At 51.9% G+C, this 23799-nt stretch overlaps 1 protein-coding gene across 3 annotated transcripts in view; it reads right to left on the reverse strand.

The window, feature by feature from the left end:
* Positions 1-23799, reverse strand: part of PRKG1 (protein kinase cGMP-dependent 1) — a 371601-nt gene that overhangs the window by 337228 nt on the left and 10574 nt on the right. The window contains exon 1 of one of the 3 annotated variants that reach the window (XM_039553812.1): positions 6736-7097. The exons of 1 other annotated variant lie outside the window; for it this stretch is intronic. In XM_039553812.1, coding sequence (XP_039409746.1) covers positions 6736-7046 — 311 coding nt within the window. In that variant the 5' untranslated portion in view covers positions 7047-7097. Of the gene's footprint in view, positions 1-5805; positions 5970-6735; positions 7098-23799 lie in introns of those variants that run through there. One more of the 3 variants, XM_039553814.1, reaches the window with a different exon arrangement.

Consider the following 23799-nt stretch of genomic DNA (forward strand, 5'->3'; position numbering starts at 1 on the left):
CGCTGTGCTGGAGCTTCCCCCGACACAAACCCTTCCAGGCAGGGGCTTTAGCACCGTTTCCAAACCACCTGGATGCAATTCCAGGCGTTCAGGATGTCAGGATACACAGAACACACCCGATTGGTTGCACACTTATACCAAAGCACTTTCTGTAGATGCTGAGAGGAGAAAGGAATTATTTTCATGGTTTAGGCTCCAGTGCAGCAACAAATACTTTTGTTTTCTCCTGTTCTCTCTGCCCTTCAAAACAAAGATGGGCTACACAGAACATGAATGTCAGGGACTTCTCTGCTGCACGTACCCTCTAGAAATGGCACAGCAGCAGACGAAAAACATTTCCAGAAATATTTATATGCAAGGATTTGGGCCCCGTGAAAAGCCAAAAGCAAAGCCCAGCGGCACAGGCAGCAAGACTATCACTGATGGCAGCAAATGAATGGCACTTAATCCACCCCCACCTCCAGCTTAGCTCTCCTGGAACCCTTCCCTTAGGAAAATGTTTGTGGTCAGTAACTCTTATCATCCTAGTGCATGTATCTCAAGCAGGCTAACCACAGAAACTGATATGCAACAACTCACTGTCTGCTTTTTAACTCTCTAAAGAAACAAATTTTCTTCTTGACTCCTGTTTTCCATCTGGCGCTCAGCAAGTCCAGGATTCATGGAGTCCCGTCTCCTTCCAGAGGCAGCTGGCCAGGCTAAACTCTGTGCTGCTACGTCCATTTCTCCTCAGTTTCAGAACTCTGATCTGGATTTTTTTTATTATTATTATTAATTTCAGACACATAAGACACATCCTGTGTTTAGGAACACGGGATGCTGAAGCTCAGGAATGCTTTCACAGCGTCTGGAGAGAAGGAATTCGTGTCCGTGGCCTAGGGACCTCGTTTTGTGTTGAAGCACTTTAAAACTCTCCACCTACAGCATTCATACAGCTAAGGATGAATGTAATACAGCTCAGAGGAGTACAGGTAATTATTCCAGTAGTACAGATAAAAGGAAAAAAGTTAATTCTGCAGAAAATGAAATTACGGAGCTGTGCTACAATTTAAAAAAGAGTCTCTACGTTAATTACCAGCTGTTAGTGTGCTCAGAGCTACTGTACTTGCTGAATAGTGTTGTTTTGCATATAACCACCACGAAAATGCCACTGTAGTTTCTGAACAGAACTACGTTGCTTTAAGACACAGTTTACCGACACCACACTGCTAAAATTAACGTCCAAAAGCAGCAGAAAAACCCAGGGAAGTCCGTGTCGCTCGCGGAACAGAACCGAGGATAACTGACATTGCGGCAGCGTTTTATCTTGCAATTAAACTCGTCTCAGCAAGAGCCAGACTGAAAATGACAAAACAACTACGTGGCTTTAACAGCTTTGTTGGGAGATTTGTTTTTCACCTTCCTTTGAGTCAAACCCCGCTGGAGTTTACGCTCAGCATAAACGTCACCTGCCTGAACAAGCGCGTTGAGAGATGACCCAAAACACTGCTTCGGTAGAGAAAAATGGTACTTCTCTGCTTAACAACCTAACACCACACAGCCATCCCTTACTACTGCGAGTAACCCAAACCTCAGAGGGCTGCTACGTATTACACAAGGAGCTGAGCTGTCACAGTGTCCCCTTGTCACTTCCCGAGGCATTAAAGCCGCTCGGAGTGTGAGTCACACGAGTGCACAGAGGGGAGCCCCATCACTGCTACCACTGCCGAGCCAGACCTGTCAAAACACGGGAAAATCACGCTCTGCTGCCTTGCTCCAGCACTACCCTTCCTGTGTTCACAGTTCTGTCAGGGAGAGCAGCATCCCTCACAGCACATCCCTCATCCCTGCGGAGCTCCAGGGATCCCCCCCCCCACCACTGGGGCCGCGCTGCTCCAGCACCGCTCAACACGTTGCAATAAATCCTGACCCTAAATCCTGACGCCTTAAAATGCACTGAAAAACCCCACTGACATTAATGGATCTTTTTCCATCGAGCATCAGCTTAAACTACGTTCAGATGGATTCGGCATTAGAGCACAGAGAAGCAACCACAGCATTTAACAGCTCTCAAAACCCACGATAAATGCATTTCAATTAATTGCTCACGGGACACATCAGAGCGGACTGACACCCAAAACGGTGAAGGTTGCACCACTACATCCATCTCTGCTGACTGCTCGGGGCAAGATGCTTCACCAGAAAGCAACGAGACTCGAGAGGCCGCCACCATCCCAGCTCCTGCCCCACATTCCAGGAAACCATCCCCGTGGGAGAGTGCCTCAGATCCTCCCCCCTCAACCAGTTCCAACCACCAGTTCCCAGTGGTTTCATCATGTACCAACCATCCCCCAAACTGTTGTAGGAAGAGGAGAGTGCGGGGACTGAGGGAGGAGGGGTTTGGGCTGTCTGGGGGGCGTTTTTAGATGAGTGGCTCCTGGGTACCGCAGCATACGTAGCATTGATAAACACCAGAAGAGCATTTCATGCCAACACCCTAAACACAAAGTGCTTTTCAAGGATTTCTGGGGGTTTTTATGACTATTATGATCACTTAATATACGCCTCTAGCCCCCAGAGGACGTGCACATTCGCCTTCAAAGAACCAATCTGGCCGTTGCAGGGATTCTGTTAAATCTCTTGTACAGATGTTGTACTTTCCCTAAGGCTATGCAACCAAGTATTTTATATTTCTTAAACCAGACCTCTTAAATACAACTCGCAGGCTGCTCCTCCCCTCACAAACGAATCTCTGGGATTTTGGCAGATTCCCCAAAAGTCTGCTAACTCCCAAAACCAAGTTATTTTTCGTTTTACTCAACATTTCTCACAAATGACACAGCACTTTGCTGTTGCCTCTGTTAACAACAGAGCTTGTACGACACCTCAGCCGAGAGATCAGGCCCTTCACACTCACGAGCCCTGTGCTTTGTTCTACCTTCTACTTCCACGTTTCTTTTTTTCTCCCTTCTGGAGAAGAAAACACGCTGATTTACACAGCCTTCCGAGAAGGCAAACAGCTGTTGCAGATCCCTGAACAAAGCAGCCTGTTAAAATTAAAGCCCTGGGTATTTTCCCATGGCAAGTAGGACGCAGGGAAAGGGAAGAGTTGCTGGTTAAAAAGGCTCCTCTTTGCTTGGCTGCTCTGGGCAGTTTTAACTCAGCCTCCCCGTACCCCCTCCGTGCTGACAGGCTGTTAGCAGCCAGGATATCCTGCGAGAGGTCAGAGGGGTGGAAAAAAACAAACACGAGCAGCAATTTGGGAAGATGAAGAGGGGACAAATCTTTGTCACGACATTTTTTCTGCCACAGAAAACCGGGCAGCTTTTTCCCCAGTCTGTGCCCTCTAACTCAGTCACTTTTTGGAAGCTTCCTATGGGAGGGAGAAGAAAAAAGCCACTTATTTTAAATAACTTGAACAGGGAGACTGATAAAGGTGCTAACGCCCAATTCCTCTCACCCACCTCATAACTCAGAAGAAAATGGCTGGACATGTCCCTCCATAGACTTCAGCTTCTCACATGAGCCCACAAAGTCCTGCTTCACTTTTAAAAACATTTTAGAGGCAAAACAAGCCCAACCCTGCAACAGCAACTAAAACTCCTACAACAGCTCTGAAAAAGTGATTTTAGTTAACCACATGCATCTTAAATGGGGGTGTTGTGTGTAAGGGAAGATCCTGCAGATTTAATGGTATTTTTCCACACGAGGCAATTAAATTTACTTTCACACTTTGAAAGCCATTCATAGAATCACAGAATGGTTTGGGTTGGAAGGGACCTCAAAGCCCACCCAGTGCCACCCCTGCCATGGGCAGGGACACCTCCCACTGTCCCAGGCTGCTCCAAGCCCCAATGTCCAGCCTGGCCTTGGACACTGCCAGGGATCCAGGGGCAGCCCCAGCTGCTCTGGGCACCCTGTGCCAGGGCCTGCCCACCCTCCCAGGGAACAATTCCTTCCCAAGATCCCATCCATCCCTGCCCTCTGGCACTGGGAAGACATTCCCCTTGTCCTGCCACTCCAGACCCTTGTCCAAAGCCCCTCTCTAGCTCTCTTGCAACTCCTTCAGAGTTCCACCGCTCTATAACCCAGAAATCTTCTACGTGGCATCACAGCAGCTTCCACCACCACAGACCCTCAAGTATCTACCATGACGCTCATGATAATTCACTTCCAACACATTTGCTGCTACTACTGATCCTACCAATCTGCAGCCACCTCTGCCACATCAGGAGGGCAGATCCTGCACCACCTAAATACAAAAAAAAACCCCCAAAAAAACCCCCACAACACCCACAGGCTAACTTTAGAATAATTTTGGTTGGAAAACACCTCTAAGATCAAGTCCAAGCATTCCCCCAGCACCACTAACCAATGTCCCCAAGTGCCACATCCACCACCAACCAATGCCCCCAAGTGCCACCTCCACCTGCCTTTTGAACACTTCCTGGTGGCTTGACAAAACCAAAGGTTGGGTGCCACTATCTAAAGAGTCACTGATTTGGTGTAAAGAGGGGGGAAAAGCCAAGCCTTCTTTGCATATTTTATTATTTCCAGGTCCTCTCCACCTTAACCCTCAGCACCACCAGGAGTTATCTTTGATCACCAAACTCTTAGGGCTGACACAAAGCACTCAGCACTTCCCAGAGCCACCTACATTCCTGAAACCATTAACAAGGCTCTCTTCCTGTCATCACAGACTGGCTTGGGTTGGAAGGGACTTCAAAACTTTTCTCATTCCAACCTCCTGCAGTGGGCAGGGACATCGTCCACTATCCCAGGCTGCTCCAAACCCCTGCAATGCCCCACCTGAGCGATTACGACCTGCAGCCACAAGTCAACTTCAACATGGTCAACAATATTAGTAGTATTGGCCATGGATGATCAATATGAAACACTCCCTCAGAGCAGTGGCACGCGTCACACCCCACACCAGACTGCAGGGCAGCGTTTACACAAGGAGCAATTAAAATTCCGGCTGGAGAACGCTAATCCAAGGCTTTGCCAGGCTTCCCCTGATTGCTCTGGACACGGCGGAGGCTCCAGGCTCGCTCTGCTGAAACCTGTGGCGCTTCCCGGAGCTCAGGGAGCTCCGTTCGCACTTCAAGGGCGCCGAGGAGCAACGACACTGATAAGAAAACCAACGCGTTCGGGTGCTTTGCTTTCCCAAAGGACGTGAACACCGTGGGATGCCTCATCCCACCTTGGATGTCTACCACACACCCCAGGGATTTCACAGACCGCCCGCCCGCCTGGCCGCCCTGTCTCCCCTGTCCTGACAGAGCCCGGCGCGCACTTTTTGGGGTGTTTCGTTCGTTTTGGGGGCCGTGCAGAGGCACTTCCCGCGCCACCGCCGTCCCTCCCCGCCATCCTTTGCACCGCGCGGCCAGGCGCCTTAAAAGGACAAAATATCTGTGGCGGTGGGAATGGGGGGCGGGAAGGCGAACGGGGGAGTGGAAGCGGCGGGAGAGAGCGGGAATGGGAAGCGGCGGGCGGCATGAGGGGCACAGCGGCCCGGCCCGGCCCGGCCCAGCGCGGGGTCCCGCCATGGCGGCCGCCCTGAGGGCGGGCAGTTGCCTGGAGACGGCGGGGCGCCGCCATGGCGGCAGGAAGGGCTGAGGCTGCGCGGGGAGCGCGGCCGGCCCCGGCAGGCTCCCTCAGGGGACACTCCGGCACGGTCCCGCCGCCCCGGCAGGCTCCCCGAGCCCAGCACCGGCCCCGTCCCCCGCCTCCCCCGCCCGGGCACCGTCCCCGAGCCGCCCGCCGCGTGCCCCGCGGGGCTCCGCAGGGTGCCCGCATCCCGGAGCCCGCCCGGCACACACGCACCCCGCTACCGGGATGGCTCCGGGGATCCTCCAGCGCTGCCGGTTATAATTCCACGAGGAAGATGCCGGCCGCGGAGGGGGAGGCGGGTTTGCCCGTCGACGGGGAGGTCGCGCCCCGTACCCGCACATGCTGCCCGGCGCGGCGAGCATCCGCTCATCGCTTCTTCCCTCCTCCTTTTTTATCCCGTGAGGAGCGCTGAACCAAAGGCACGGCGGTTTATTGGCCAGCAAAAGGCACTGAGTGAGGGAAAGCGATCTCGCTCCCGCGAGGGCTCCGTTTCCCCATTAAGGCGCTCTAATTTCCCTAATCTGCGGCAGGTGTGAAACCGGGGCAGCGCATCCCCCGGCGCGCCGGCACCTGCGGATCCCCGCAACTTTCCCTGCCCCCCGCACACCCTCCAGCGCACCGGGACACTGCAATGAGCTCTTGCTACTGCCAAACCCCCCTCCCCAAAACACCAGCTCCCGCCCGGAGAGCCGGGCACCCCATCCCGCCGGGCTCCAAGCTTCCTAGCTGGGAATGTCTCCCTGCGGGGTCCCAGAGAGACCGGGTTTCTCCCGCAGCGATAAAGCCCCCATGCCCACGACACGATCCGGTTCAACCCGCCGGCAGCAGCGTCCCCCCCGCGCCCGCCGCTGTCCCCGTCCCCCGGCGGGATGGGGCGGCCGGGTGTCCCCGGAGCCGGGACGGGGGACGCCCGCGTCCCCTCTGCTGGCACCTCAGCGCTCGCTCCTGCCGCTCTTCCGCCCCGCGAGCCCGGCGCTCGCAACTTTCCCACCCCGCGGGGCCGCCCGGGGAGGATGCGGGGTGCGGGAATGCCGCGCTCCGGGCTCCGCTCCGGTCCCTGCCCGGCGGGCAGCGGCGAGGCCGGGGATGGAGCGGGATGAGGGAGAGAGGGGAGGCTGAGCGGCGGGGTGACCCCCTGCTTACTGCGGGCTCTTGGGGTAGAAGGGGAGGGTGACGTGGCTGAGATCCTGGATGTCGAAGGCGGTGGGCTCGGCCGAGATCGCCTGGCGCTTGGTCCGCTGCTCGCCCTGCAAGGTGCCAGCGCTCTGCTGCTGCGCCTGCTGCGTGGCGGGCCGGATCACCGAGCGGTACTTGTCCAGCTCGTTCTGCAGCTTCTGGATCAGTTCGTCCTTCTGGTCCAACTCCAGCTCCAGCTCGTCGATGAGCGCATCCCGCTGCCGCAGCTCCTCGATCTTCTCCTGCAGCGCGTACTGTAAATCCCGCAAAGTGCCCATGGTCCTGCTGCCGCGCTCGCCCCTCGCCGCTCCCGGCAACTTTCCCCCCCCAGGCCGCCTCCCCGCGCTCGGGACACCCCGGCCCCCGCCGCCCCTCTGGGCTCGGCCCGGCCCCGCGGGGCCGCCGCCGCAGCCGGACCCCCGGCACGGCGCTCCGGAGCCGGGGTGTTGTCAGAGGCGATGTGGAGCCGCCTGCGTCAGGCCGGGCTGGCGAGGGAGCCGAGACACACACACACACACCCGCGGCGGCGAGCGGGAGGGAGAGGAGGCGGGCGGGCGGCGGGAGGGAGGCAGGGGCGGCGGGGAGGATGCACATGCTCGCCCCGCTCCCTCCCGCCGGCCCCGCCGCGCCCCGCGCCGCCCACGCCCCGCGGGCTGCCGAGGAGGGAGGGGACCGGCCGGGAGCAGCTCCCGGTGCCTGCCCTCCCGGCCTTCTGCTGGAGGCCAGCACACAGGTCCGAGCCGCGGACCTGCCCTCCCGTCCCGCTGCTGGCGCGGCCGCGCTCCCCTCCCTCCCTCCCTCCCCTGCTCCACTCAAGGCGCCACTTCTTCTTAAAGAACTTATCCCCCCTTTACTTTGCTTTTAAAGAGACGATTTTTGTTGTCTTCGCTGACTGGAAGCACAAGCCAGCGCCTGGCATGGCTCCTCCTCAAGTCTCAGCAAGCTCCAGGCTCCAAAAACCCGGATTTTCATGGGAATATCGGTCAAGTCTGCCTGCACTGGAGAAGCCTGGAGGCAGGGCATCTGGCTTTCAGAGCACTAAAAAAAACCCCCTCACTTAAGACCTGGGAGATTTTCTGCCTGCCCCAAATATTCACATGAAAGCACAAGTTTCTGCCGTACCAAAGCCGATCGGACTTTCCCGGAGTGCAGGGTTTTCCTTCGTGCACTCGGGGTTTCTGTGTGGCCCTACCTCTGCCATACAGCCCACGGGGCTGCAGCACAGAAATAACAAAATCAAATCAATGAGCCACAGCGGCCAAGCCCTCGGTGCCAAATGGTTCTGGGTTCTTCCCTTTGCCAGGCGCTGAAGGGCCGGCAATGCTCGCCCTGACAGCACAGCCCCAGCCTTGGCTCTCTGGGGAAGAAACAGGGGGATCTGAGCTGGTTTGGGGGCTCCTGATAAAATCACCCAGCCTGGAGGAGCTGGGATGAAGGGCCCAGAGCCCAGCTGGATGCAGGAACCCCACAAAAGCTTCCTCAGCGCCAGGGCACCGGCACAGTTTCGTGCTCCAAGGTTTTTGCCAGCTGTTTCTGTTCCCCCTTGGGGAGTTTGATTTGGGGAGGAGGAGGCTGCAGCCCTGAATATGTTTTCTGGAGGTGGGTGGCACCTACGTGCTTGTGTCTAGACCTCACATGCCAGGCACGAGCTGGGAATGCCATAAGGATTATGGGGTTGAGCTCCTTTGGGTTTGCCCTTTTATTTTTTTCCCTGTTACACACCGGCACTTGCCCGAGTCCAAGGCTCCAGCTTTCAACCTGCAGCTGGTCTTTATAAAATAAATTTAGAAAAGTGAACGGATGAGGAATCAGAACTGCTCCTTGCTCCACGCTGCTGTTGGAAAGGGCCTGGCCTCTGCTCACAGGCATAAGGCTTCGCAGCTTTTTCATGCACGTGATCCTTAATTTCTCAAGATGCACATGAAAAAGGGGGGAAAAAAAACTTGGGTTATGCAAAACACTTGTTTTCAGTCCCCCCTTGATCCATTTGTGCCAGGCAAAAGTCCCCCAGTTGTTTCCACAGGTCTAAGCCCAGACAGCACTTGTAACTGTCTGTTCTCTCTGCTTCCATCTCACATAACGCATTGGGAACAAAAGCACCAAGTATCTGCTGAACATTTCCATTTTAAAGACAACAGGCATTAAGCAGATGCATTCCTGCTGCCTACAAACTAGGAATCAGCGATACATAAAATATTTTAACAGCCTTCAGCCGATACGCTTCAAGTTTTATTGCTTTCCTCCCTGCAGAAGTGAAGTCTGCAGGAGGGAGAGGTGATACAGTTACCTGAAGCCCACCAGGTTTCAAAAGAACTGCAGCCCTGGGGGGAATCTGGTGGATAATTTCTCGGTGACAGGCAGTAAAATAACATTACTTTGTTTCTACGAGAGGGACACAGCCTGGGACTGAGAAAACAGTGCCCCAGAACAGAAAGGATCCTCAGAAAACCAGGAGAAATTATAGCACATAAAGCTGTCAAGGAATTGAGCTGAGTGTATCTCAAATATATACTTATTTCCAGGTGGGAAACAGATTTTCATTAGACCCTTGGGGTCTGGAGGGAGATTTTTATGGCACAGGTTTAGATTTGGGACCATAACCAGCAGCTGTCACGTCCAAGGCTGGTGTTCCCTGGTTTACAGATGAAGCCAAAGCAGCCCAAAGGGCCTCACAACCCCACAGCAGAGCTCTGCCATGGGAAGGCAGCCAGTAGTTGCCTATTTCTGGCAATTCCCTGCTCCCCCAAAGAAACCATGAGGCGAGCACGGAGCCTGGGGTGTGATCTCGGGGATCCCAGAGTACTGCCCCGCTCCAATAAAAATAAATCCTATGATCCCATTCCTTTCAACTTAAAGCTCCCAGTAAAATAAATAAATAAATAAATCTCAGGCTCGAGAGAGCAGCTGCTTTGTCTGCTTGATCCAGGGAATGGAAAGAAACAGCTTTAGGGAGAAGAATGGCAGGAATGCACCAACTGGCTTGGTGTTGGGAAGACGGGGTGAAGCTGCTCACAGCTTAAGAAAACCTTTGGCTATGAACTTTCCAAAGCCTTTTCCTGCTCCCTCCACTGCCAGAGTCTGCCTGGATATCGAGTGGGAAGCCAAAAAAAGAGCATCTGCAGACATCTGCCCCAAAGCACGGCACGCCAGGGCTGGCTGGTGGGAATCACACGGAGCAGGGATGTTTCTCCTCTCTGCTGTACTCACAATATTTCCTCTCTGCACAGCTCCGGGGTTTTAATAGCTTCTGCTTCTGAACCTTTTCAGGGATCATCTGTCACCAAATGCACCCACTCAGCTGCCATTTTCCAAGCTGAAACCGTATTTGAGCACTGTCTATCCTGCAAACACCTCCCCGGATTCCCGAGACAAGGCTCAGGGAGCCAGCAGGATCCCTGACGGGCAAATGTCACCTTGCTCCAGCCGGCCAGGACAGCACAGACAGAGAGGCTGGACGTGCATCACTGACCACATACATAAACATTTTCCTCCTCCTGGATGTGGTGTTTCTTCCCTGCCTAATCCACACCTTCTTTCCCAAAATATCTGCAGGAGCAGATCAGCCCGTGGCAGAAAGTTGAACCGGCTGGATTTTGTGATGGATTATCCTGCTGGTGGGGGCTTTGTGCAGGTTTGGGAAGGTGTGTGACCTGCAGGGCCCTGCCCGCCACTGGCACACACCCAAATTCCTTCCCTACCCGCACAGCCACAGCAACACCTTTATGATGAGAAGGAATGACAAAAATACAGGAAAATTTTGAGGAAGGCGGCACAGCAGCTGAACCCTTGCAAGAATCACCTTGTAACCAACTCGAGGTGCAGTCACACCTGAGGGCCAGCACACCTTCCCCATGGGATGCCACCTGCTATTCCAGCACATCCCCAAAATCCACGGCAGTCCCCGAGGCAGAGCAAGGAGTGCCATCTACTGAAACATGGGCACACCTGACTCCTTCCTAGGGCACAGCTGGCCCTTCCTTTTGCCCCAAAGCGCCTCTGGCAGCTCCTTCCAGGGCCACAGGCCCTACAGATTTACAGGGGGCAGCTGGGAACTCAATCAGCCCCCAGGGATGGGGATGAAGCTGAAATTACTGTGTCAAAGCAGCCTCGCCAGGACCAAAGAGCAGGAACTGACAATATCTGAGGAGTGCTTCAGCCTCTCTTCCCCAGGAAAACAAGACCTATTTTCTCATGACACTGGATGTTCCTCCTCCCTATTTTGGTCCTTTCCAGAGCCTCTAAGACAGAACTGAAAGCCATTTGTTCCTCCCCTCAAAGGGATGGAGATATCCAGCTCTGAGCACTGTCATTTAAACCCCATTGATCCCTGCGTGCTGGAAGTCAAATCAACATCTAAATTGGATTATCCTGATGATTTTCCTTTAGTGCATCGGTTCTTTCCAGGCTCAGTAAGAAACACTGAGAAGTGTGAAGATTGCACAGCCATTTCAGCCTGCCTAGGAAACGCTCCCAGGATGAATCTGGGCTAGAGTGCATGAGAAGGGAAAGAAAAACACCACGAGGCTTATTAATGGAACAAAAAATTACTCGCTGCAGAAGAAGCCGAAGGAAAAAATAACAATGTGCTGTTCTGCAGTTGTAATGCATTTAGCTTTTTATATCACATTAGGGACACGCAGAACACAAAAATGAACATTCGTGCCATGCAAAGCCGAAGGAGGAGACATTGGGAGCGTGGAATAGCAGAGGATTCTGCAGGTAACACAGTGGTTTCCAGCACGTGCCACATCGCACTGAAGTTTTAAATTCTCCTTCGTGGGCTCTTTGCCTGGGAAGAAGAGAGGCACAAAGCACCTCCTGTCACTACAAGGTGATAGATCCCCCTCCCCTCATTGTTTTTCCAGGCTGGAGCAAAGCCTGGGCTGTGCTTCCTGCTGGCTGGGCTGCAGAGCTGGAACAACACGAGTGTCACTCATCTCACTGAGAGTTCTACAGAAAAATGGCACCCAAAAAATCCTTCTCAATAGCCAGAAGTTCAACAAGCCCTTCAAAGCTTGTTCCTTCCATCGGAGCAACCACAACCATCCCTCTGACTTCTTCTCCCCACTAACAAGACCCTATTCCCACCATCCCTGCCCACACATCTGCAGAAAGCTCTGCCCTCCAAAAAAGCAGGAGTTTTTTTCTCCCATGATCACATGGAAAGTTGGATTTTCAGCAGCTCACCCCACCAGCTGGGGGCACGTGGTGGCTGTGGATCTCCACAGCCCTTCAGGGTTAAGGGAATGCTGTGAGACTCCTGGGAGCACTTCCCACATCCTCAGCCTGAATGACACCCTTGGGGCCAGGCTTTCTCCAGGAAGGACCAAAGGCATGATCCCGATCCCTGCTGCAGGAACCAGCGCCGCGATCCCGATCCCTCCTGTCCAGACACACCTCAAGTAGCCAGTTTATTTCTCCCACTTTCCAGAAAAGGCTGGACTGCCCAGCAAGATCAGACACAGGCAGAGCTTAAACACTTCTTCCTCTGGGCTGGATTAAGCCAGAAATGGCTTCAAAACAATTCATCTGCCTTGGGAAGCCTCCTTAGGCTCAGACTAAGCAGAAACTTGTTCTGCATGCTGCCAAAATAAACACTCGGCGCTCTCTGCAGTTACCACAATTAAACACTGCCCATGCCCTGCTTCTCTCGCAGTCCCAGGGCACTGCCAGTGTAGAGCAAAAGCAGCATTTAGACAACACAGGCCCTGGAAATGCAGTTTTCCTTTTGCTTTCAGCCATTAAGCAACCAGCAAATGAACCCAGGGACCAATTAAACGAGATGTAAGGAAGCAGATTGAGTTGTGGGGCCGTGAGATCCAGGATGCAACAGAGGTGAAGTCTGTAAAAAACATCAACTGTGTTGATGTTGCTGGGAAAACAGGTTCATTCTGCTCCCACACACATCTCTGTGGGACTGGGGGAAGCTGGAACAGTTGAAGGAAGGTGGGAGCCATATGCTGGGTCTGATTTCCACAGGGGGATGGATGGCTGGGATGGCCAGGCCAGCTTCCTTCCACTTCTCATCAGCGAGAGCTGGACTGCTGGGGACAGCTCGTGCTCAGTGACCCTGTCCCCTTCCCTGCCCCCCACACATTCCTCCCTGGATTGCATCTGTCCTACACTTTCTCCATGTGAAATCACCCCTTGGCTTGTCTTTATGTGGGACTCCAGCAAGCAACAGCTCCCAGGGTACCCCTGGAATCCCAGAATGGTTCGGGTGGGAAGGGAGCTTAAAGCTCAGCTCATTTTACTCCCTGCCATGGGCAGGGACACCTCCCACTGTCCCAGGCTGCTCCAAGCCCCAATGTCCAGCCTGGCCTTGGACACTGCCAGGGATCCAGGGGCAGCCCCAGCTGCTCTGGGCACCCTGTGCCAGGGCCTGCCCACCCTGCCAGGGAACAATTCCTTCCCAATATCCCATCCAGCCCTGCCCTCTGGCACTGGGAAGCCATTCCCTGTGTCCTGGCACTCCAGCCCTTGTCGAGAGTCTCTCTCCATGTTTCCTGTAGCTCCTTCAGGCCCTGCAAGGCCACAGTGAGGTCACCCCAAAGATTCTCCTCTCCAGGCTGAACAATCCCAGCTCTCCCAGAGCACTGGTCCTTGTCAGATGCTGGGAAAAACTTGGGCTCACCGAAAGTGAGATTTGTTCCACGAGACAGCTGCAATCCTTCACTGTTTCCTTTGAAACCACGACACAAGCACAGCTGAACTCCTCAGTTTCAGCTGTTCCCCTCTCTGGCCTGCGCTGCCTTCTGCACCTCGCTGATTGTTTTAGTCACCGTGCTCTGGCTGCAAGAGGTGGAAAGCAAAACCCTCAGGAAGAGGCTCCTTTCCACCCCCCCCAAATTATATTAATTGATAGCAGCTCATTTCTCCAGCCTCATTCCGAGGCTGTCTGATGCCATTCCTTCACTTCAGGGGTCCCACAGTGACGAACCTCTCAGCAGCCCCGGGCATTTGCAATTCTGGGTGCTCCCTCTCCTCACCCTGTCAGACCCTGCAGTGTTTCTTATCTCTCCTCACCAGTAATGCACCACTCACCTCCCATAATTGCCTTGGTCTGTTGGGTTGATTTATCCAGCCTTCAAAACAATTCATTTATATTTGAAATTGGATTAGAAATAAACACAAATTCTGCTCCCCCCCGATATGAGAATAACCAGTGTGTTACCATTATTTCATGATGCATTGAGAACAAGTGCCCTGTCTCTTTATATAATCAGATTCATTACTGTGCTTATTAAAAATGATTATTTGGCTGTTTCAGGTATTTATAATAATAAACACAAACCACAGGTTTTAAATCTGGGGTTTGCATGTCTGGAGAACAGGCTGGTGTTTCTTTAAGTTGCACTGAGAGATACCTTCCTTTTTAAAAACAGATTTGTGCCAGAATTCGTCCTGAAGTCTTTGACATTTGCATGTCTTGAGCAACTGCAAATATTCCACTGGAGCACCAGACTTCCATTTAGGGAGCTACAGGTGTTTGTGGCCACCATTCCAGCAATGCCAAACCCTTTCTGTCAGAGCACATTTCCCAAAAAGCTCTGTCCTCAGGAGCTCAGCCCTGTGATCATTTAAGGCTCAGAATCAATGGCTGCACCCCACAGAGGAGCTGGTTTGTTACAGTACCAAGGAAATATCCATGAATCATCCAGGCACAATCTGCAAACAGGGGCTCACATCAGGCTTCACAAAGGTTTTACAGCGCTCCGCTGGCTTCAACAGCGATTTCTTATTTATGCTTGGGGGAACTCCATCAAGTTGGTCTCTCTGAGTGTGTAAAATGTTTATATTCACCATTTTCTCTGTCAGTGTTTGCAGGAACTGATTGCTCTACTCATCAGAGCATTAGAGACCAGCACTCGCCTGATTTCCTCAGCACCGCCAACATTTCTCAGCTGAGTGCCCTGGGTGAGTCAGGGGACGGGCAGCGCTTTCATCCTCACCCTTCTTCAATTTCTGCTGCAGATCAGCAGCCAAAGCCCCAGCTGGGCTGCAGGGCTCCCTCCTGGCTGGCACTGCCAGCACTGCTCCATCTCCTCACCCCAGTTCCACTCCCAGCTGCTTTTCCTCTAACTTAACCCCCCTCCATGGCAGAGTATTCAAACATGCCAGGAAGGTTCACCTGTGCACATCTTCCCCACCACAAACACCTCGGGAAGGTTTGCCCCAGCTCCTCGTCCCCACCCACTCCCGATCTTTGGTTTGGGTGGAAAACAGCAGAGTTATCACTTCTGGGGAATTGTGATACCAGCTACTGGGAGCTTCCTCAAACCTAAAGGGAAAAATCCCTTGGAAGTGATGCTGCTGCAAGGGCAAAGTGTGTTTTGGGCCTGCTTCTCTGTGGTCAGGAAAGAAAAATTTCTAAGCTGGTATTGACCTGCTATATAATCACAGACTGGGTTTGGGTGGGAAGGGAGCTTAAAGCTCATCCCATCCCACCCCCTGCCATGGGCAGGGACACCTTCCACTGTCCCAGGCTGCTCCAAGCCCCAGTGTCCAGCCTGGCCTTGGGCACTGCCAGGGATCCAGGGGCAGCCCCAGCTGCTCTGGGCACCCTGTGCCAGGGCCTGCCCACCCTCCCAGGGAACAATTCCTGCCCAATATCCCATCCATCCCTGCCCTCTGGCACTGGGAAGCCATTCCCTGTGTCCTGGCCCTCCAGCCCTTGTCAAGAGTCTCTCTCCATGTTTCCTGTAGCCCCTTCAGGCACTGCAAGGCCACAATGAGGTCACCTGGGAGCTTCTCCTCTCCAGGCTGAACAATCCCAGCTCTCCCAGCCTTTCCTCCCAGCAGAGCTGCTCCATCCCTCTGCTCATCCTGGAGCCTCCTCTGGACTCTCTCCAGCAGCTCCAGGCCCTCCCTGTGCTGGGCCCAGGTGATTTCTCTGCGAGAATTGTTTGCGTTGCAGCTTTAACTCCTCGCCCTTCCCTGAGCAGCCTGGCCCAGGCAACGGGGCCATTTCCCCCTTCCCGAGTTTGTGCAATCCCAGCACACAAATCCCGGTGTCCAAGCCCATCGTGAGAGCACCCAGCATGCTGTGGAAGGGCCTCGTGGCACAACAGGAAGGCTCAATATCGGTTCAAGGCACAAACCCCGCACTGTGCGGCAGGAAGGGAACGCATTCCAGGCTCCTGCGCGCTGGAACGGGAGCGCCAACTCCCAGCCCGCTTCCAAACCACCCCCTGCTCCTTTCCACACGCACAAAAATCGCTTCATTCTTGCTCTGCGCCCGCTGTTTGCCTTTTCGCTTCCGAGCCAGGGCTATCAGCACAGGCAGAGCTTGCAGTGATGTTTTGGGCATGACGCGGCTCCCGGGCCACCTCCCCAGCGGGTGCTCGCCTGCTCCGCTCCCTTACACGGCCCGCAGCCCCGGCACAGCGCTCGCCGCGCTCGCCCCTTTTCCCGGCTCTTCATCCCCGTTTCTCTCGGGAGGAAGGAGCAGCAGCACAAGGAGCAAGGCCGCCCTCTGCCGCCCTGCTCGAGCTGCAGCCGCGCACCAAACACTCGGGGCAAGCGACACCACCACCACCAAACCCCGAGGGAACAGAGAAACTACCCGGCAAAAATCACCCCGAAACAACCAAAACCAGAAATATTCACGCACTAAAAGAATTTGCAACGATATTGCTCAAGCTCATACATTAATTTATTCTGTTTCTCTCGGCAAGGCGCCACCACAACTTTTTAAGCACAGGGTTTGCTCGAGTTACCGACCACAACTCCCCAAAAAGCCAACACGTGGCACCTTAAGGGGCTTGTTTGTATAAAAATGGGCATTTATGAAGCCACAGCACTGTCTGCAGGTCCCTTACAGCAATCAGACTCACAGCCTGCTTCTGCTTAATGCTCAGTTTGCCCAATAACCAAATTATTTCAGAGCTCTAACAGCACTGCCTGCAGACCCCACATTTTGGGTGGGTTCCCTTTACCATTCCTGACCGAGCTCCCCCTTAAAGAGATGCGAAAGACTGATGTGTTTCAAGTTTGAATCGATGCTTTGATGCAGTAATGGACATTAAAGCATCGATTTGCACCAGCTCCTGGCTCAACTCCCAACCACTCTGAGTGTGTACACAACATGCAAGCCACACAGACCCAAACATGTCTCTTTTTTTTTTTTTTGTATTAATGACCATACTGAAAAATGAATGGGCTTTGTTTTGTCTACATGCACGACGTTTTGTCTCATTTCTCTGCATTTTAAATTATTCCATTTTCAGGAGTCTGGCTCTTTTCACTCTCCATTTATATCCCCTTGTAAACTCCCAGAAAAGTCAATTAAATTTAAACAGCTCACACTAATACCACAAATATATCACTGCAACTGCAGTTAATCTATCACCTCCCCAAAAACCCACAACAAACCCCAACTTCCCAAACTACTCAGATCTACAGATAAAGTCAAGCTTTGCAAGAAAACCTCCAATTTTAAAAACCATTAATGCAATTTCCAGACAGAATTGGTATTGATTGGGCAGCAGAACAGCAAGTGCAGAGCACAGAGGAGTAAATTATGGGAGAAGAATCAATTCAGGAGCCCCACTAGGAAGGGGATTTCAGTAAATAAGTTTACTATGCCTCAAGCTTCTCTATATTTTTGTAGGGGATGCTCCGGACAGGGGGTAAATGAAGCTTTTAAAAGGCAAATCAAACCCAAGCAGATGAAGTGATTCAGGAACATAAATCAGTCCTCAGGTGAAACCACCCAGTACCCCATTCTTTAGTGGCACAAAATCCCTACCAGGAGGTGAGAACCCTGAATCCAAAATGCACCTCATGGATTAGTCAAATTCTACCACCTCTGCTCTTCCAAAAGGAGAGGAAACCATGGATTTTACCACTCTCACTTCTCCTGTTTAAAGGTTTCACCAAAACGCTCACAGCTGGAGTAGGTTTTGAGATCATCAGTTGAGAATTCACCTCACCTGGGTAATTCCTTGATGAGAGGCAAGGCTCAGAGCAGATCCTTCCCATGTGAGCTTGGGAAAAATCTCAGGCATTCCTTAAACTTCTCTCTCGTTGACCCAATCCAATCCTTCCCAGTGCAAAGCAATGCTTACGAACAATACAAGAGCAGGGGGAAATATTGGGAATGTTTTCCACTTGTAACTCCTAAATTCTTTTTTTCCTTTCACCAGAAAAGCCTTTTAACATGAACTCAGGTTTTGCTGGCCACCGAATGCCAAGTGATGTGTTTGCAAAATTGAGCTTTCAATTTGTAGAGCGTTATTAGGACTCATTTCGTGATGCTAATGGGTTTTTAATATCTTTTTTTTTTTTTTAATTTTTTCTGCCTCTTCAGCAACACACAGAAAATAAAAAGCAGAGACTGGCACATCACACTACTAAACCTGCAGAAACATCTTCAAGCTCTTGAAGAGAGCAGTGATTAAAGCTTTAAAAAATGTACCTGTTGCCCCCCTTAAGGCAAGGAACTGAAGGAAGGCTGTTGGAACATAAATCCACCTGAATTAGAGCACAGCTCATCTGCTGATCATTCAAGCCACACGGTTTAACCCTTCTTTTCTAACTGCAGCTTTAGTTTACTCCGTTTTTATCTCATTTCTGTTCCTAAAAAATCACAGCAGCCCGAAGGATGAACTTAATTGCACCTCCAGTGAGCTGCACGGGTTAATTAACATAATTACTCATTCTTTGCCTGGTCAGCTCCCTGCATTCATCTGCTGCACTCCCAGGCTGAATAATTCAGCAGGTATTAATTATTTACGGGCTGTAGCTCTTTCAAAGGAGTTGCTGGCACTCAGTGCCACTGACTGGACCTGGCAGGCAAAGCCAAGCCCTGCCCCACCAGGCCCAGCTCCGCTTTATGCCAGGGATCACAGCAGGGAAAAGGGGAAGGGCTTGCATTTAGCCACCGAAAATGTCGTGGTTTACATCTCCCCACGTGCAGCACCTGGTTTTTAGGGGAGGCCAGTGACATCAAAGGAATGTGGGGGTAGAAATCAGCTTTTCCTTTGGGCTGCCTGATGGAATGTGTTGGAAGGGACAACAGTGCAACTCAGACATTTCTCCCCTATAACCTCGGCCGTGATTAGCGCTCCTGGCAATCAGAGCGCTGGCTTTCCGCAGGGAAGGACCCTACAGCCCTAAAATGGGCATCAGGACCCCCAAACAACGGGGGTGTTACCTGTGCCCACCCCACCTGCAGGCTGCCAGGAAAGCCAGGCTGGAGCTCTCCTCCTGCTGGGAAGAGCCTCTCCACCTCCTCCCTCTGCTTTGGTGGGGCCTCGGTGAAGAAATGGCCCCACACAAACCCAGAGGGTGAAGTTTGGCCCCAAGGAACTCGAAGGACAAGAGACAGCCAAGAAGGAGCTGTAACTCCTGATGGCTGAAGCTGGACTGCTTTTTCAGAGTGCTAAAATCCCCCTGTGGCAAAGGATGCAGCTGGAGAGGGTGCTGAAGAAGGGAAATAAATACCTAGGAGCTGGTCTTTGTCAAGGGCAGAAGGGGCTCATGAGAAAAAAAGTAGAATAAGAATCTGATTTTGCATTGTATCGACGCTATAACGTTGATTAAATGCTCAGTATTAAGTGGCATTTTTGGAGGGGCAGCAAAAGGCTTTACAAGAACTGGAAGATGGGTAAATCCGTATGAAAAGTGAGGCACCTGTTTTGAACAAGGACAAACATCCAGGTGCTCAAAATCCCTGGGAAAGGAGTGGCTCACCCCCATCTCCACCTGCAGCTCCAGGTCAGCACTGCCACCTCCGGTGCCCATCACCAGCCCAGGTGAGCAGATCTGTGCTCTAAAACCCCCAAACCAGCCCCAAACCACCCCGGCTGAGCAGATCTGTGCTCTAAAACCCCCAAACCACCCCCAAACCACCCCGGCTGAGCAGATCTGTGCTCTAAATCCCCAAACCACCCCCAAACACCCTAGCTGAGCAGATCTATGCTCTAAAACCCCCAAACCACCCAGTTTTTTCCTGTCCAAGTGTGTTTATCCCCAAATCTTCCCCCTTCGGGGTCTCCGCTGCCAGCGCAGCCACCCCATGTCCCCTCCAGTCCCAAAGAGCTGTGCCAAGGTATTTTCCACGGCCAAACCCTGCGTGCCAGCACACAGCAGATGCTTCTCCCCAGCTCCCCGCTGGCTTTGGGGGTTTGGCAGCTCCCCCCAGGAATTCTTCCCGGGATTTCACCGATAAAAATCCCGTAGCAGGAACAGCACGGCCTTTCAGCCTCCACCGGTGCCGCCGGGCCAGGGCCACCTCCGGCTCCGTCCGCAGCTCCTGAGGGTGCTGTGGTTACCCACAGGGCACCACTGCCACGTACAGCCCTTATTCAAACCTTCTGCTTAAAAATCTCTGCTCTGTGAGGCCTTTTACGAGGGCAGAGGGTGGGGAGGCAGAACTGAAAGCGTTGTTTCATTCCCAGGAAAGCCGGGGGGCTGTGCAGCCCCGCAGCTTTTCCCTCCCTCTACTCCCTGGCAACTGAGGCCATCAGGTTTTGGGAGCTTTTTTTAAGCACTTCCCAGCATTAGGCCGAGGGTTGTGCCCTGCATTCTGTCAGGGTTTTACCCCAAGGCGTGGGTCTGTCGCTGCCTTAAGCATCAAACATTTCCAGCCACGTGGAAGGTAAAGCTGAAATAATCCAAGTGTTAAAGCTGCACTTTTCTCCCAGATCTCCTTTCCCTCCCAGAAGCCAAGGCCAGGAGGGAGGTGGCATAAAACCCATCCTCAGCTCAGCTTTACACTGGATTTACATTAATGCTCTGTCCAGTCCCAGTTCTCCCAGATGGTACCAAACCCTTCCTTTTCTTGCACCACTTCTTTGCCAAGCTCTTCTGAACTGAAAAATGAGGGAGAGGCTGGCTGTGCAAAAAAAAACCCCAGGAGAAACAGCCCAGGTTTGACAGTTCTTTTACTGTATTGGGGTGACTTGATGTTGTATTCCCTATCGCTGCACTATGCCCAGAAATTAGTATACGTGCCTTTCTGTGCCTTTAAACTGAGCCTGAGAGGGGAGAGAGAAAAGTGTACTTCTTCAAAGGAGTTTGTTTTCTTGTTCTGAGAACACAGAGATAAAACCTGTCTGCTTCTGCAGAGTGAGGGTGGGGAAGCAGCCTGCTTGCTTTCAGCCAGTTTTTCAGCTCCTTTTTCTTTCTCTGGAGAGAGACAGAAAGTTGAACTTTTGTTTTCCTGGGACTTTGTTTTTCCTTTATTTTTTTTGCTCTGCTGGACAGTTTCAACATCAGAATACATCGGGAGGAATTTCCACCGAGGTCTTGGCCCTGGAGGTGGGCCCACCACCCCGTCCCAGCTCCGAGGAGGGGGAGAGAGAGATCTATGGAAGGACCCGGAAATTTCCCCAGGTTTCTCTCCACAGCCAGAAGTTTTATTATTTAGCATTATTATCCTTTTCCTGTGTGTTTGTTAAATAAACAGTTTTTATCTCTTTCACTTTCCTCCGAGGAAAATTTATTTTTCCCCGAACTTGGTGGGGGAGGGCTGGTTGTGACCTGCCTTCTCTCAGAGGATATATTTCTAAATTTGCCCAAATCAGAACATTTACCAACAGGCCAGGGTTTTTAGGGCTTGGTGGTTCATCCTCCACAGAGGATCCTAAAGGTTGGAAAACCCCTCTGAGATTGAGTCCAACCATTCCCTAGCGCTGCCAAGGCCACCTCTAACCCACGTCCCCAGCTGCCACATCCACAGGTTTGGGATGTAACTCGACCACTTCCCTGGGCAGCCCCTTCCAAGGCCTGACCACCCTTTTGGTGAAGGAATTTTCCCTTCTATCCCATCTAAACTCCCTCTGGAGCAACTTGAGGCCATTTCCTCATCCTGTCCCTGCTTCCTGGGAGCAGAGCCGGAATCCCCCTGGCTGCCCCCTCTTGTCAGGGAGTTGTGCAGAGCAATAAAATTCCACACAGGGCTTGACCTTCTTTGGGAGATGCCAAAGCTCCAAGTCCCAAACAAACCTGCGCCATTCCTCATTTCCAGCCTGATTTTTCCTCCAGTGCTCCTGAATGAGAAGCACACTTAAAAAGATAAAACTCTGTTTAACCTCCTGGACACTTTTACTGGTTGGGGATCAGTAAATTCTCATTTCTTTGAGAGTCCATGCCTGCTTTATCCCCCTGATAAACACATTCATTACCCTGGATACGGCTGGAGATGCGCACGAGGGGAAACCGGACTTGGGGAGGCAAAAGCGAGCGACCACCTCGAGCTTTTCAAGATCAGCCAGCAGTGGGATGACATTTCCCTTCTCCAGGAACGTTTGTCTGGAATGAAAGTGATGCCTGAGCACATCAAATCGGGCTGTAATTACCCCATTATCCCTGTGTTGGGTCTGAAGGCCAAAGTGAGATAATGTCAGCGGAAAATGCTTCCCCCCACAGTGGGAAATCATTCCCTCCCCGGTTTCATTAGGGGGCCCCAGGCTCAGGCACCTTTTGCTGCAAGAACGAGCAGCCTGAAGCAGCACCTCAGCTTCTCCCTCAAATCCTGCTCCTTAAATCTGCCCCTTAGGATGGGGACTGGGGAGAGAAGCGCTTGGGATGGGACCAGCGGAGAGAAAAGGGCAGAAGAAACATCACCAGAACATCCTCATGTCCTCAGCAAGACACTCGTGGCAATCCTGATGTTCTCCAGGCCAAAGACCACCCCTGCTCCCTGGACCATGTGCCTCAGACTAAGAGGAAAGGTATAAAACATAAAATAAAATAAAATAAAATAAAATAAAATAAAATAAAATAAAATAAAATAAAATAAAATAAAATAAAATATAAAATACAATAAAATAAAATAAAATACAACATAAAATACCATAAAATAAAATACAACACAATACAATAAAAATACAATAAAATACAATAAATAAAATATAAAATAAAATAAAATATAAAATAAAATACAAAAATACAACACAATTAAATAAAAATACAATAAAATACAATAAATAAAATAAAATAAAATAAAATAAAATGAGGAGGGATTTTGTCTAATTAAACGGAAGTGTTAGCACAGTTTTGCCCAGGCAGCATGGGCTGGAAAGAAAAACCTCCTGCCCATCAGCAGCACAGTAAAACTGCCCAAATCTCACTTCATTCCCATTAATTGAGGGGGGCAGGAAGAGTCACATGATGGGGCACTAAACTCATGGTCACAGCTGCCTTAGCAAGGAAAATACTGGGCAAGTCCCTGGATAAAAAATGATCTCATGGGTCAGCACCTTAACAGATAAAACACAGATCAGGATATGAATTATGGACAGCCAAAATACTGGAAAACAGAATGGATCAGGTCTTTACACAGCGGGTTTTTAAATTTCCAATAAAAGGCGGGCCAGAGGGTCACTGAGTTTGCTCTGCTCTTGATCTTTGCTGAGTTCTGGAATGCAAAACAATCCACTTTGGAGAGCCAGAGGAAAGCGAACACTCGGCCAGGATTTTAGCAGGTAAATGAAGTCCCACAGGTAATTTTGTCAGCCTGACATCAAATCCTGCCCATCCTTTGGGATGCACGAGCCTCCATTTAATTGCTGGAAAAATTAAGGCGAGACAACAAATGCCAACCCACAGGGCCCCCTATGGAAAACAGATCTCGTGGAATGAGCTTAGCAAGTTTTATTAAATCACCTGCAAGCTGGGCTGAGAAAAGCATTTGCAGCCATGTAATGCAATCAAAAGGCTGCTGGGAAGTGGCTGAGTCACAAACTCGAGCTCCTTGAGGGCATCTCCAGCTCCAGGGGTTTTCATCCTGGCGCAGGGGGGTTAAAAGTGAGGGAAAAGCGCTCGGGAGAAGCGTGGGAAGGACAGCAAACAGCCAGGGCAGGATGAGCAGCTGGGCCGGGAAGCTGACAGATTCAGGCTGGAAATGTGGAACCAGTCTTTAAAGCAGAGCAATTAGGGCAATTAATGTTCCCTGCAGCTCGCAGGGACCGCGGGGCCGCCCCGGTCACCGGCAGGGCTTGGAGCGGGATGGGAAGAGGGTGATTTTATTAATGACAGAAATGCACCAGTGGAAACAAAACCTGCACAGAGGCCACGGGCTCA

This window comes from Corvus cornix, chromosome 6 (genome assembly GCF_000738735.6).
Source record: "Corvus cornix cornix isolate S_Up_H32 chromosome 6, ASM73873v5, whole genome shotgun sequence".
Classification (NCBI taxonomy): domain Eukaryota; kingdom Metazoa; phylum Chordata; class Aves; order Passeriformes; family Corvidae; genus Corvus; species Corvus cornix.